Here is a 14767-nt window from a genome sequence, read left to right on the forward strand (position 1 = left end):
CAGTGCCATGTACCTCCGTTCCGTCTGACAGGTCCCCCGCCCGACACCTGTCAGAATCCTGTCTGTGCTGCGTGGTCTCAAGCCCGCTGCCCTGTCACCTGCTTCCCCCAGCCTGTGTCTGAGTCGTGCGGCCTCCCTGTGCCCCATGGAGCAGCGGCCCACGGTCGGCACAGGTGGGGGACCAGCCCTGTGGGTGCTTCTCCTGGGGGGCCCGATGACCACAGGGGCCACCTCTGAACCGACAAGTGAAAGTGTTACCAGGACACGTGAGCGTTGATGGATCTCAAGTTGTGTGCATGGCTTTTCCACAGGCGCTCGAGTAGGAAGGTGGCAGTGGGAGGGTGGTCCTCCTCTTGGCACTGTTTTCTCCGAGGAGGTGGACACCACGGACTTACTCCCTCCACTGCCCAAAGCAGCCCTGGCACAGCGGGCACCATTTTACCCTGAGGGTGCAGCCCAGCCACACTGAGAGCTCGTTCACTCAGGGTCACACATCTCCCGCAGGAACATGTGCTGACCCTCTTCTCTGTGCCAGGCCCTGGGCTGAGGGAAGAGCAAAGCGGACCCTGTCCGCACTGAAGGAGCTGAACCCCAGGGGCTCCCTCCACCGATGGGGCTTGCACTTGTGACCCTCCCACCTCGGGCGGTGCCGAGGGAGCTGTGCCCGGTGCCAGCAACTCCAGCTCTGACCAAGTCCCCGGGCTGTGACGCTGATGGATGGCATCAGCTGACCGTGAGGAAGGGTGGCTGGAAGCCAGGCCTTGTGACCTGCCCCATCCCCTGTGGCAGGACCAGTGAGGCTCACTGGGTACAAATAGCCCTGGGCTCCCCAGGCTGCTCAGTCCAGCTCCTCAGTGCTCACTGTTTGCTCAGCTGAACGCTCAGCCGCAGGAACCATGAAGCTGGCCCTGTCTCTGCTGCTGGTCACTCTGGCCCTTTGCTGCTCTGACGGTGAGTGTCACGTCCACTCAGACACCATCAGCCGGGAAGGGCCCTTCTCCGGTCCAGGTGACTTACATGGGGAGAGGGGAGGGGGACGGTCAGAATAAACCTTTCCCCCGCCCTGTGGACCAGCCCCCAAAGCTCAGCACTCGGGGTATCCGATCCCGGGGCTCTGGAACTTCTACAGAAACCCCCGCAGGCCAGTGTGGGCGGTCCCGTGGGAGGCCCCACTGCCGCCTGGTCTGTGTCGCAGAAGCAGCAGGACAGAGTCACCTTCTCGTGAGTCAGGGTCCTGCCCCTGCAGCGCTGTGGCCTGGAACACAGGCTGCATCTCCCCAGGCCTCTCCTCCCTGGATCCCAGCGCCCAGGAGAGAAGCTGGGGCGATGGTGGAGAGGAGGTGGTCCGAGGCCGCCCTGGTCTCACCGACGTCTCCTCCAGGGTCTCTTAGGTGCCAGGTGAGCCCAAGACTCTTGGACTCCTAGGTTCAGACTCAGAGAATGTTCCAGCAGGAGAGGGCTTCGTTCAAGAGGAGCAGTGCCGCCTGAGGCTCAGAGTGGCCAGTGTCCACGTGGCTCTGAGACCCAGAGGCGCTCAGGGGCCCGACAGGCCCGCTCCTCCTCCAGGGGCCCAGCCAGGACGTGCAGAGCCAGTGGGAGCGCTAGGGTCGCAACTGCCCTTTTTCCAGGTGAATGTGGCCAGTGGCCAGCAATGCTGGGCCTGTCCTCACGCCCTCGGGGCTGAGCCAAGTCCTTTTGAGTCTCTTCCATCTGACTTTCTGAACCCGGTCCTCTCTCCCCACGTGACCTCTGACCTGACCCTCCACCTCCCTGCAGAGGGGCTGTCTCCCAGGTGGGAGGGGCCTGGTGGGCACAGTCCCAGCTGCAGGCACTGGCAGAGGCCTGAGGGTGGGGATGGAGAATCCAGACCCGGAAGTGGTTCCTGCAGGTCTCAGCACAACCCACTGGGTGGAAAGTCAGCCCAGTCCCTGCGCCCCCTCCAGGGGGTTCTGTCCTCAGGGCGGAACCAAAGAGCCAGTCGTGGTCTGGCCTCAGCGTCAGGTGTGACACTCACAGACTTCCTCGGTTAAGCCTGAGCCCTCTCTGTCCCATGACATGATCCCAGTGTTAGACTGAGCCTCCAAGGGCATCCTCCATCCCTTAGTAGCGTTCCTCCCTCCTCTCCGCATTTACTGCCTCCCCCTCGGCCCTCTGCCAGGACCTGACCCTACCCTTCCCTGGAAAGACTGAGGGCTAACAGCTCCCTCCCCCAGTAGCCGGACAAAGGCAGGTGTGGCTCTGTTGAGGGGCAAAGCTGAGTCTTTGAAATCCAGGGACAGTGACTGGGGCAAAGCAGGGGACTCTTGGAAAGGCCTGGGTGTACTTGGTAAAGGGGAAGACTGACCAGGGGTGGTCACCTGTGCTCCATCCGGGCTCCGCTGTGTGCTCTGTGACCCGGCGCCAGTGAGGACTTGGGGGAGATGCATTGTCCAGGGCACAAGTATGGGAGGAGACCATAAGCCCCTGGGGTTCCTGTCTAGGTCTGAGGTCAGGGAGCTGTGGGGAAAAGTGACTTTCCTACATCCAATGTGTTTCTTTTTCTTCTCCTCCAGCAAATGCCAAAGTCTGTCCAGCCCTTGAAAACGAAATGAGAGGCTTCCTGTTGGACATTAAACCGCTCTATTATCGCTTCATCAAGACGTTTCCAGCACCTGAACCCGCCTACGAGTCCTCAATGGCTGTGAAGGATTGCGTAAATCGGATGTCCTTTAGCGACAGACACAAAATTTACAACGTTGTGGTAACTCCATTGTCCTTCTGCATAGAGGCTGCTGCTCAGCTGTATGGCCTGGCGGGAGGAGGGTGCAGCTCCCGGGGGCACAGGCGGGGGGGCACCGGTCCTGCTGCTCACCTCAGAGAGAGGGCCCCGGGGCCAAGGGTGGATGGTGACCCGACACCCGCTGGGCCAGCCTCAGGCTGCACAGCCTCTGCAGGCCCCTCCCTGGGCTCCAGGTTCCCCACGTGTCCTGAGTGGGGACAGCCAGGGCCCAGGCGGTGATGGTGAAGGGCCAGACACTGCTGCCTCCCTGCCTGGGAGCATTCTGGAGGGCGAGGTCCCTCACTGGAGGCAGGAGGCACTGTCCCTGGGGAATTCCATGGGGTGGGGGTGCGCTGCAGGAGGCAGGGAGCTGGCCCCGCCCCGTGAGGAGGGAGGCAGGCGGGGCTCTGGCAGCTTTGCAGAGCCAGGCCCAGTCCCTTTCCCCTCGCCCCTCTCCCTCCTCAGCCATCAGGCCAGAGGGCAGGGCCCTCACAGTCTGTCCTCTGCAGCCAAGGGTGGAGCTGACCGCCTCCCTGTCTCTGAGGAAATCAGACATTGGGGGGAGGGGGGTGTGTCTCAGCTCCTCCGTCCCTGAACCAGGTCGGGCTTTAAGCAGGAGTCCCCACACGCAGGGCCTCAGTGTGGACATGTCAGTGCGCCACCAGGTTGCATGTCCCGCCGGGGATGCAGATCTCCGCAGGCAGATCCTCCCGTGGCCCCTCCCGCCTGGCCCTCCTTCCGCATCCACTCTGGAGTTAAAAGTCCCGTCCTGGGACCTGGGACTCAGAGAAAGCAAATCCCGGGCTCTCGGCCCCCTTGTCCCCCTCCGGCTCCATCAGAAACCCGAGGCCACTCCTGGGCTCCTCGGCGCCTGCGTCCGGCCGTGGCCATGGCTCTTCCCTGATGTGTCTGCTGCTGGTCCTGCACCGGGACCATTGAATCCCTACCTGCACCCTGTCCGCCCCCCGCCCCGCTGGCCTGTGCTGGTTGCAATGCTTCGCCTCTTGGTTGTGAGCACACGCTGTGCCCGTGGCATCTCCAGGGGCAGCGGGACTGATGGCCCTTTCTCTCTGTGTCTGTTTCAGGGGGGTGTCGGGAAACAGTGCAACGAATAGATTCAACAAACCTCACCTACGAGGGCCCCTGCTTTCAAGGATACCCTGACCTTCCCTGGAAAATGTAGAGGTTTCAACGTCTTGCTTCAATAAATCACTTGCCCTGCACGTCCCGCCTGTCTTGTTTTATCCCAGTCTCTGGCCGTGGGTGGGGGCATCATGAGGGGGCCTTGGGTGGTGACAACAGTGCATCATGCTGACCCGATGGGCAGTGACTTGCCGCCTGAGGGCACGGATCACAGTGGGAACGTTGGCTCAGGGCCCGGCCCGAGTCTCTGCACAGGCCTCCCAGGCCCAGGCCCGGCATGAGCAACGCAGCCTCCCGCACCTCCATCCCTGAGGCGCCCACTCAGCCAGCCGCACACCTGAGCGCTCAGACTCCTTTCCAGCGGCTGCTGCCAGGCCCGCTGTGCACTGTGGTCAGGGGAGTCTGTCCCAGGGGCCAGGACAGGAGGCTGCGGTCTGTCACTCTCTGCCCAGACCCCAGGGTGCGGAGGCCCTGCTGGCTGTGCAAGTCCATGGGGAAGCTCTTCCTGGCGGCTTCCCGCTGGGAGGCGGATGCAGTCCTTGTCTGGCTGCATGGGCTCCAGGGCCCAACGGAGCTGCCATTGAGCCTCCTTCCTGTGAAACCTCTGCCTCCTCCTCCCCCACATGTGGGATGGCAGAGAGCAGGCCCAGGAAATCCAGGGTTGTCGCCCACACTCAGAATCCGTACCTTTATCACAGCTGCAAAGTCCCCATAGAGAAGAGAGGGAAGTCCAGGGCTTAGGGCATGGAACGTTTGGGGGCTTATGACCCCACTGCAGGTCATCTGAGTCCTGACACCTGTGAGCCACCCCGTTTCCCTGCACGGCCCCCTCCCTCCTACAGCCTGTCCTTTCCATCTGCACAGCCATCGTCATCGTCCTGCCCTCGTCCCTCCTGGCTTGTGCCCAAGGTTCCTACCCGGTCCCCTGGGGGGTGGAGCTGCCCTCATGCAATGCGCCTGGGCATCCACACCACAGTGACCTCCCACAGGAAGGGGAACCGGCCCTTCTTCTGCACCTGAGAGCCTAGGTCATGGTCCCCATGTTTCCAGAAAGAGGACGTCTCATTAGTCCTCAGCGTCTCCCATGATGAAGGGCACATGATGCCCACATGACTGAGAGCATAGCCGATGGTGCCCATGTTATCAGTGATGCCCCTCGCGGCCACAGTGAGTGTGTGTGTGTCTCATCGGGAAACCCGCACACTCAGTTGCCTCTTTTCTGAAGCACATGATGTGCTCAGTCTGCAGCCTGTGCTCGGTGGACGCAGGATTCTTGACCTCTTGCCACAGCCTGAGAGACACAAGCTCGGATCCCACCAGGAGGGCCAAGGCCCCCGCTGGTGCTGCTCACAGAGCCTCGCACTGAAGCATCCATCTTATATAAAAACTGCTGTTTGAAATTTTAACCCTGCTATTTTGGCTTCTGTAAATACTTGCTTGCTTAAATAATAAGGAAAGTAAGACTACTCCCATTCCAGACAGGCCGTTAACTATGCCCCAGACAGAGTTGTCAGTGCTGACACCAGGCCAGGCCTTGAGATATGGTGTCATGGCCCCTTTCCAGCATGCAGGCCTCCTTTCTCAGAAGGCCCGGAAGTCTCATTCCAAATTTGGGAGACAAAGGACTAGAAAAAGTATAAGTAAAGAGAGTTTCCTCCAGTTGGGAGGCCTAGAATTGGAAAGACATTTTTTGTTTTTTCTGGGCCTGCACAGAATTTAATAATAAAATGTAACTCCCTTTCTCTAAGCGTGGCTGGTTTTTTCTCAGGTTCTGGAACATTAATGGTTCCCTGACCGAGAAGAAGGCCAAACATGCTGGCCTTTTGGCCTCCAGTGAGTGGACCGGGTTTGGGTCCAGGGGAGCCAGACAGACCTCCGGGAGGCGCCACTCTGCTGATTTAGCAGAATTGAACTGGGTACTCTGGGCACTCCCGGACCTCAGCCCAGGACCCGGCCGGCATCTGGAGACGGTGGACGGACACTTCTGGACCTGTGAACAGAAACTGTAAGGTAGGGGCCCTATCAGTCCAGCCCACTCCCAGTGAGTGGAAGGGGGGCCTGATCACCTCCCTGGAGGTCATGCGACTTCCTCAGGCAAATTAATCAGGAATCAGGTGGACTGTTTAAACTCTGAGTCAACATGTGGTAGAAGTAAAAACTCAGAGTATCTGGTGTATGAATGTAAGTTTGAGAGTCTTTGTGAAGAGAAAGCTACTTTGTGCCGTCTGGCTGTACACATGAGAGTATTTGTTTTATCTTTCTGTTGTTCAATTTGTTTAAAGATAGGGCAAACCCCCCTTTAGGGGGAAGACAGTAGAGAACTTTTAATTGATTTTCCCTGATGTGTAACTTGGCTGTGTTAGGTTAAGATTTTAGAAGTCTAAGGTTAATTAAAGGTATAAAATTTGTGAAGGTTGCAACCCAGAGAAGTTTAAACAAAGGCTTATTGGGTTAAGATTAGTACATTTTCTCATGGCCTGTGTAGGGTGAGGGAGAGGGACTGCCGGATTTTTATCATGTGGTCCCGAGACCTGTGACCTGCCTGCCCTTCCTGATAGGTGCACAGTGGGTCTTTGTTGGGGACAGCATCGTTCTGCCTGGGGGAGGAAGAGAGCTGAAAACTGCTCGGGAGCAGGTGTGAGATGGGGTGGTCGTGGGATTCGCTAGATAGGGTGATAGGCTCTCAGCCTGCTGAGATGGAGGAGCCCGAGGCTGGGGGATAGGGGGATGGCCAGAGAGATCACAAGTGGTACAGGAGGAGAAGGATTTGAGCCTCTGGGGCTTAGAGTAAAGAAGGCAAAATCTAGGAGGGAGAGCAGCTCAGAGTAAATAGTTAATGCAGAAAAGTGGGGGGTGTCGGTGGGGAGAGCAGGGAGAGATAGGCTTTTGTTGATTTTTACTTATCTGAACTATGCTGGACTCAAGACCGCAAGCTGCTACTAAGCACAAGTTTTTCTCTGCCACATTTTGTTCTCTTTAACCCTTCCAATACTAAATTAGACCAGTACAATATACTTGAACTTACATAGGAAAAATATAGCAGTTTTTACTAGACAAATTTTAATTTACCTGCTCTTAGCAATCTAAGAAATACTGGCTGTTTACTTTTTAGTAATCATTAAAGGATTGATGTTTCTAAGAATATGGAATTACTGAGTAGAAGGTCTGAGGCATGCTTATACATTTTTAAAGGACATAGAAAGAAGGTTTAAAGGCTAATTTAGACGTGTAAAATTTATAAAGGTTGGGTATGTAATAGGAAGGAGAAAAGAAATGTTAAAAGGCAATTAATCAAATATTACAGGCCCGTAAGCCAGGAAGAGTAAATAATTTACACTCTGCCTCCCTAAACAGAGGGTAGATAGTTATGCCAAAGTACTTAGGGGGGACTGATAAAAGAAATCCAACAGTTACTGTTTTGTTATAACTCTAGAGAGTCCATCAAAAGAACTGGCAAGGAAAATCAGAAGATCTTAAAGCAGGTCAGTATATTTTTCTCCTTATGCAATTCCTACGAAATTTGGCAATGCTTAATGAATCATGGCAATACATTTCTTTGCATAAATTCAATAAGGCCGGTTTCCAATAGTGGTTTTATTGACCGAAAACTTTGACTGGAGTATCATGTTTTAAAGAGCCCTGTCTGAACTCTGAAGACTTGAAGCCAATAAGAGTGCCATGGAGAAAGCCTGGTATCCTGCTTGGTAGCCCTGAAAATAGCTGGTGCTGGAGTATGAGGCCCATGCCCTACCATCACTGGCGGTTGGTCAGAGTAGAAGGGGAGCAATAAGGGCGCCTCTGCGTCCCTGCAGAACCCCCACGCACTCTGGGCCACAACGAGTAGTAGGGCTGCTGAGAAGGGCCTTAACGCAAGGACAATGGGCCTGGGTAGAGCCACTGCAGGTGAGGAATTCACCTAACTCAGCAGATACTGCAGGCAGGCCTGATGGCAGCTGGATGGCTTGGCTTCCTGGCCCTACAGGGCACATTAACATTCAATCATGAAATTCCGGCAAAGGTAGTCAGTTCCCATTCTTGTTGTGTTTATGCAAACAATCAGGCCAAATTAAATACAGTAAATAAATTAGTCTTTTAATAAACAGAGGGGTGCTTTCAAGGAGGAAAAACTCTATTTCAATAAAAGTTATTAAAACTGAAATGTTTTCTTTCCCTTCCACCAGACCATTTGTTACAGTTTGTCTCTGCCGGGTCACAAGCCCACCTTCTTCTGTGCCCAGGCCTCATATTCCCTCTGACAGACAGCAAGGATCTCTTGGCTCTGAGAGCAACCTCTGACCCACCTCAGCAGGAAGTAATTACAGAAGAAATCCAACATCCATTATCCCTGAAAGAATTCAGAGCCAGGATCCTTGAGGTAATGTAGTAGGCAGTTAGACAGACATGAGCAGAGCAAGGACGATGGGCCAACTGGCACTATCAGATGTAACTAAGTCTTTCCACCTCTATGTATGTAAGACAAGGGGACTCCCCAGAAGCAAGAGGGAACTAGGCTGTAGATAAAGCCGCTCAGTAGGCCGCCCTAAAACCAATGGGGCCTCTACAGATTCTAGTGACTCTTCCAGACCCTGACCTACTCACCTCACCAGCTTACACGGAAACCCAATCTAGAAAAGCTGAAATCCATACCCAATCTTTAATCGAGTTCTTACAGGCTTTACAGTCCACCCAGAAAGCAGTCTGGAAGCATGTTCAAGATGCTCTGCCTATACCAACTTCTGATCCGGTTCATCCCTTCCAACCTGCTGACTCTATTTGGGTAAAGAAGTTTGCCACCCAAGGACTGACTCCTACCTGGAAAGGATCACCCCCACGGCAGTCAAGGTCGACAGGATCCTGATGTGGCTTCATCACACCCGGCTTAAGACAGCCCAGGCAAAATCGAGAGTCCAGGACTCTTCGGACCCTCTGAAGATTACTCCTGGCCCTCATTACAGGCCCTTATCTTATAAACAGGCCCACTAATTTTTTTTGGCAAAGAATCCTATCTAATAATAGAGAAACATGGTAATTAGCCGTACCTCTGCTACCCTTCCCATTGGCTAATCAGGGCGATATGCAAATTAACTGCCAACCAAGATGGCGGCCCGCAGCCAGGCAGCTTGAAGCGAACAGGAGGCTTGCTTGCTTCAGTGATGGAGGAAGCCAATGTTCCCTGCCTGCGCTGCTGGGCTCTGAGTTTGCAGTTTGAAACATTGTTACAAATATAGAAGCTAAACAAAACCCCAGAAACCTGCTTTCAGCCAGCCGGGCTTCAGCCAGCAGGACCGCAACATTGTTTCAATTTTAGAACAAACGCAGATCCCTGCTTTCAGCCAGCCGGGATCTCAGAGCTGTAGTGAGCAGGACCGCAACAGTGTTACAATTATAGAACCCAACCAAACCAGATACCTACTTTCAGCAGCTGAGGCTTCAGAGCTGGAGCCAAGCCTCAGAGCTAAAGCTGGCCCAGAATTAAAAAAAAGAAAAAAAGGACAGGTTGGGAGCTTCAGTCACTCGCCAGCCTGAAAACGGCCCTCAGCCCCTCACCCAGACTGGCCAGGCACCCCAGTGGGGACCCCAACACTGAAGGGGGTGTGACCAGCTGCAAACAGCCATCATCCTCTCTTCCAGGCTGGCCAGGCACCCCATTGGGGACCCCCACCCTGATCCAGGACACCCTTCAGGGCAAACCAGCCAGCCCCCACCAGTGCACCAGGCCTCTATCCTATATAGTAAAAGGGTAATATGCCTCCGGCACCAGGATCAGTGTGACAGGGGGCAGCAACCAAACCCCCTGATTGCCCTGAGGCTCTGTGTGTGACAGGGGGCGGGGCCACAACCTCCCTATCTGCCCTGCTCTGTTCGTGACAGGGGAAGGCGCCCCAACCCCCTGATCAGCCCTGCTCTGTGCCTGATAGGGGGTAGCTCCCCAACCCGCTGATCGCCCTGCGGCTGTGTGTGTGACAGGGTGCGGCGCCCCAACCCCCTGATTGGCCCTGCTCTGTGTGTGACAGGGTGTGGCGTCCCAACCCCCCCCACCCTCCCCACGGGCCCTGCTCTGTGTGTGACGGGGTAGAGCCATAACCTCCCCATCGGCCCTGCCCTGAGTGTGACAGTGGTGGCGCCCCAACCCCCTGATCGGCCCTGCTCTGTGAGTGACAGTGGGGAGCTCCTCAACTCCCTGATCGGCCCTGCTCTGTGCGTGACAGGGGGGAGCTCCCCAACCCCCTGATCGACCCTGCTCTGTGCGTGACAGGGTATGGAGCCCCAACCCCCCTGATGGGCCCTGCTCTGTGCATGACAGGGGGCAGCGCCCCAACCCCCTGATCGGCCCTGCTCTGTGCGTGACAGGGTGTGGCGTTATCTCCCGAGGGGTCCCAGACTGCGAGAGGGCACAGGCTGGGCTGAGAGACCCCCTCTCCCCCCGAGTGCACAAATTTTTGTGCACTGGGCCTCTAGTTAATTCTATAAAGCTTGTAGTCCTCAGGGGTCAATATTACTCCCTCCCAACAATGACCCAAAAGACTCAATGATTTGACTCATGTACATAAAACCAGTAGGGAATGAAGCACCCCTCTTATATAAAAACTGCCGTTTGAAATTTTAACCCTGCTATTTTGGCTTCTGTAAATACTTGCTTGCTTAAATATTAAGGAAAATAAGACTACTCCCATTCCTGAGAGGCCATAAACTATGCCCCAGACAGAGTTGTCAGTGGTGACACCTGGCCAGGCCTTGAGATATGGTGTCATGGCCCCTTCCCAGCATGCAGGCCTTCTTTCTTGAAGGCCCGGAAGTCTCATTCCAAATTTGGGAGACAAAGGACTGGAAAAAGTATAAATAAAGAGAGTTTCCTTTATGTTTGCAGGCCCAGAATTTGAAAGACACATTTTTCCCTGGGCCTGCACAGAATTGAATAATAAAATAGAAGTCCCTTTCTCTAAGCGTGGCTTGGTTTTTCTCCGGTCTTCTGCAACAGCACGACCCGTCCCTTCACCCTCTGACCATCTCCCTGCTCAGCCTGGATCTGTGCTCAGATCTATATGCCACTCATGCAGGCAGTATGTGGGGTCACACCCCTGCACGTGGACATGTCGGGGTCCCTCTGCCTCCACATTGCTCCCTGCACAGGACAGGTGACCATCTCCTCGGTCAGGCCCATTCCACGTCTCCTCCCTGGCGGCCCTCTCTCACTCTCACTCCTAAAATAAACCTTTGCACACAGACACACAATTACATTCAGCGACAATCACAGAGATACACATATTTACACACACACACAGACCTCCCCCTAAGACATGCATAGCAGGACTCATGTGTGTGTGCCCTTGTGCGCGCACGCACACACGCACACACGCACACACACACACACTCACACAAACAGACATGCACACAGGTAGACATGCACACAGGCTGACATGCACACGGGGAGACATATGTACATTCACAGACATGCACACACAGAGTGATACACAGAGAGACATATGTACATAAACAGACATGCACACAGGCAGACATGCACACAGGCAGACATGTTCATACAGACATACAAACAGATAGCAAGCATACGGACAGACATATACAGACAGATATATGCACAAAGACACACAGACAGACATATACACAGGCAGACATATACACAGATACAGACATATGCATATAGACAGATGTGCACACAGGCAGACATGCACACAGACACATATGCACACAGGAGGACATACACATAGGCAGACATGCATACATGTAGACATGCACACAGGGAGACATATACAGACAGACATACACAAACAGATATATGCATACAGACACACAGACAACATGCATAGAGACATAAACACAGACAGACATATGCACACATACAGACATATACAGACAGATATATGCACACAGGCAGACAGTCTTATGTACACAGACAGACAGATAGAGACAGAGATTTGCACACAGATAGACATATGCACACAGACATATACAGTCATATGCACACAGGCAGACATGCACACAGACACATGCACACACACAGGCATAGAAAGCCGTCTGTGCTCACTGTGTCTTTCTGTGATGTAGTAGTCGCATCACAGCGTGGTTGTGAGAACACAGTGAATACATCCATAGTGAGGACAAATGGTATCACCCATTGCTGTGAGTTGTAAACTGCCTCAGAGTTTGCCAGCAGCCAGCAGCCCCTGGGCGGACGGGGTCCGGGAAGGTCACAGTCCTGCCTGCCATTTCCCAGTGACTGGTCTCCAGGAAGGTGAGGGCCGTCACCACCACCAGACATGAGGAAGAAGCATGTGCTCCCACGGCCCCTGCCACCTGGCTCAGATCCTCTCAGAACCTGCCAGGAAGACTCAGAAGCAGGGATGTCCCCATGCCGCCCAGGGCTAAAGTGTGGGGATCTCTGCAGGGAGAGCCCAGGGGGTCTCCCAGGCATCAGCTCCCCGCCTGCAGGGCAGCGCCCATGGCCCAAGAGGCAGGGCCCCATGATGTGGGGGTTAGTAAGGCTGTGCCTGAGGGTGAGCAGCTCCCAGCACAGCAGGTGCCCTGGGACCCTGCCCTCAGCTCCCGCCCCCCAGCCCTGCCCTTGGGCCCTCAGGCCTGTCCTCAGGCCCCCAAGCCCTGCCAGCCAGGCAGCTGATGGCCCATCCTCATTCCCAGGCTCTGCCACTGAGACCCAGGTCTGCACAGGCCTTTTCTCCTGAGCTGCTGACCGAAGGAGAGGGGGCCACAGGCTGCATGGGCGGGGCTGGGTGGGGGAGGGGAGGTGACTCTTTAATGGGGAGCCCAGGTTTGGGCTGAAATTGGAGAGGACAGTGGTGACATAAAGACGGTGCATGCAGCAATGCCAGTGAATGCTGCAAGTCATTTCAGGCAACTTGGCTTCTACACTGAACCAAACTGAGGAGAAACGTGATGTCTTTTGTTGAAAGGATTAATTGATTTCTTTAAGGAATCCATTGGAACAGCGGTTCTCAACCTGTGGGTCGTGACCCCTTGGGGGGTCGAACGACCCTTTCACAGGGGTCGCCTGAGACCATCGGAAAACACATATATAATTACATATTGTTTTTGTGATTTATCACTATGCTATAATTATGTTCAATTTTTAACAATGAAAATACATCCTGCATATCAGATATTTACATTATGATTCAGAACAGTAGCAAAATTACAGTTATGAAGTAGCAACGAAAATAATTTTATGGTTGGGGATCACCACAACTTGAGGAACTGTATTAAAAGGTCGTGGCATTAGGAAGGTTGAGAACCGCTGCATTAGCATGTTAAATGACAAGACCTAAGACAGGGCAGAGAAGGGAGATATGAGGTGTATCACTAGCATGAGATTGTATCATAGAAATTAAAGGCCTATAGACATTCAAGGGAGACCAGGCCTTATAAGCTTGCATTCTCCAGGAAGAGAAGCTCTGTGAGGAGGTGAGGACTGAGTTGGACCTTGAAGGACAAAGTCTATGAGGATGACAGACAGGAGAACGTGAGGTCCTCCAGGAGTGAGGACAAGCCAGGCAAAGTCACCACCTTGAAGCTGAGCTCGAGCTGGAGAACACACGGGCCCCACTCCTGTCGTCCTAGGCCTGCACTGAGGCTCCACTCACTGTCCACTGAGTGTGAGATCACCTCACACTCCACCAGCGACAAGGCTTCCAGAAATTTCTCCATCACTGGATGTCTCAGCCAGGGCTCTATTGCCACTGGATGTAGAAGAGTTCTCTTCTGGGTGGATGCCCTGAGTACTGCGTACTGTTTAGCAACAACCCTGGTCTCACCCATTAGATGTCAGTGACACACCACCCACCTGTGAGGACACAAAGATATCTCTGGACCCGGACAAATGTCCTCAGGGGTGGGTGCAAGGAGGGGGAGGATCATCCCCAGGAAAGAGGCATTGGAAAGAAGTATTCTTAGATCTCTCAGAATCCCCTTGCCATGCCCCTAAGGGCCAGGGGTTTCCACTCTGGAGGCCCATGGTTTGCAGGAAATTGCGGCATAAGCTGCAGGGAAAATTAGTAACAGAATGAGAAGATAATGGTGTAGAAATCAAATGAGCCCTATGGACGGTCACAAGTGTGTGGGGATTAAATATTTAACCACACGATTTGTGGAAACATCAAGTTTTGTAAAGTTCAGGGTTTTCATGAAGGAGCCAAGGAGAACTGGCTGGAGGCAACACCTGACCCTGAATCGGCTTCCAAATCCGGGTCCCTGTCCCCAGGCATTAGATGGATCCGGGTTAGATGGGATCAAGCTAATGTTTACTGATAACGAACAGGAGGACAGAGGTGGCCCTGGGCCTGGATGTCAGAGCTCCAACTTCTTGCTCTCCTGACCTGGTCCTAACTATGGTGATGCCACAGTTCTCTCCAGGAACACAAAGAACTCGGTGTTAGCACCAGGATGTCAGGCTGATGCCTGGGTTTAGTGTAGGGTTGGAGCCTTGACTTTATTAGAGTTTCCAGTTAAAATGCACGTCTCCTTCTAAATGGACCTAATAAGTAAACATGTTATATAGTCAGAGAATTCTTTCTAGAATTGCAAATCCTGTTCCTTAAGGACGTTATACACCTAAATAGACACCTATTGTATCACTGTTGTCACTCAAAAACCAGAAAAGCTCTGGGCATGACCTCCAGGGGCTCAACATGGAGGAAAGGGCCATGGGGTCAGGTCCTGGTCACCAGGAGAAAGGTGCACCCAGAAGCCACGGGGTCTTGGGATGGTGATACCTAGAGATTCAAGGCCACCGTCAGAAACAAGAAATGGGCTGTCTGTGCTGTGGCATCGGGAATAAATAAAGAGTTTCAAGCTAAAGGGACTCAGGCAAGGACGGTGGAGGAGACTTCACCTGGA

At 53.9% G+C, this 14767-nt stretch overlaps 1 protein-coding gene across 1 annotated transcript; it reads left to right on the forward strand.

The window, feature by feature from the left end:
* The first annotated feature begins 818 nt into the window (after positions 1 to 818).
* On the forward strand, positions 819 to 3981 carry LOC102427611 (secretoglobin family 1D member 1). The gene is made up of 3 exons (XM_006106778.3): positions 819 to 951; positions 2553 to 2740; positions 3844 to 3981. Exons 1-3 carry the CDS (start codon positions 897 to 899, stop codon positions 3871 to 3873), a joined length of 273 nt encoding a protein of 90 aa, XP_006106840.1. The 5' UTR covers positions 819 to 896; the 3' UTR covers positions 3874 to 3981.
* Positions 3982 to 14767: the final 10786 nt, after the last annotated feature.

Source organism: Myotis lucifugus, unplaced genomic scaffold (assembly GCF_000147115.1).
Source record: "Myotis lucifugus unplaced genomic scaffold, Myoluc2.0 scaffold_906, whole genome shotgun sequence".
Classification (NCBI taxonomy): Eukaryota; Metazoa; Chordata; class Mammalia; order Chiroptera; family Vespertilionidae; genus Myotis; species Myotis lucifugus.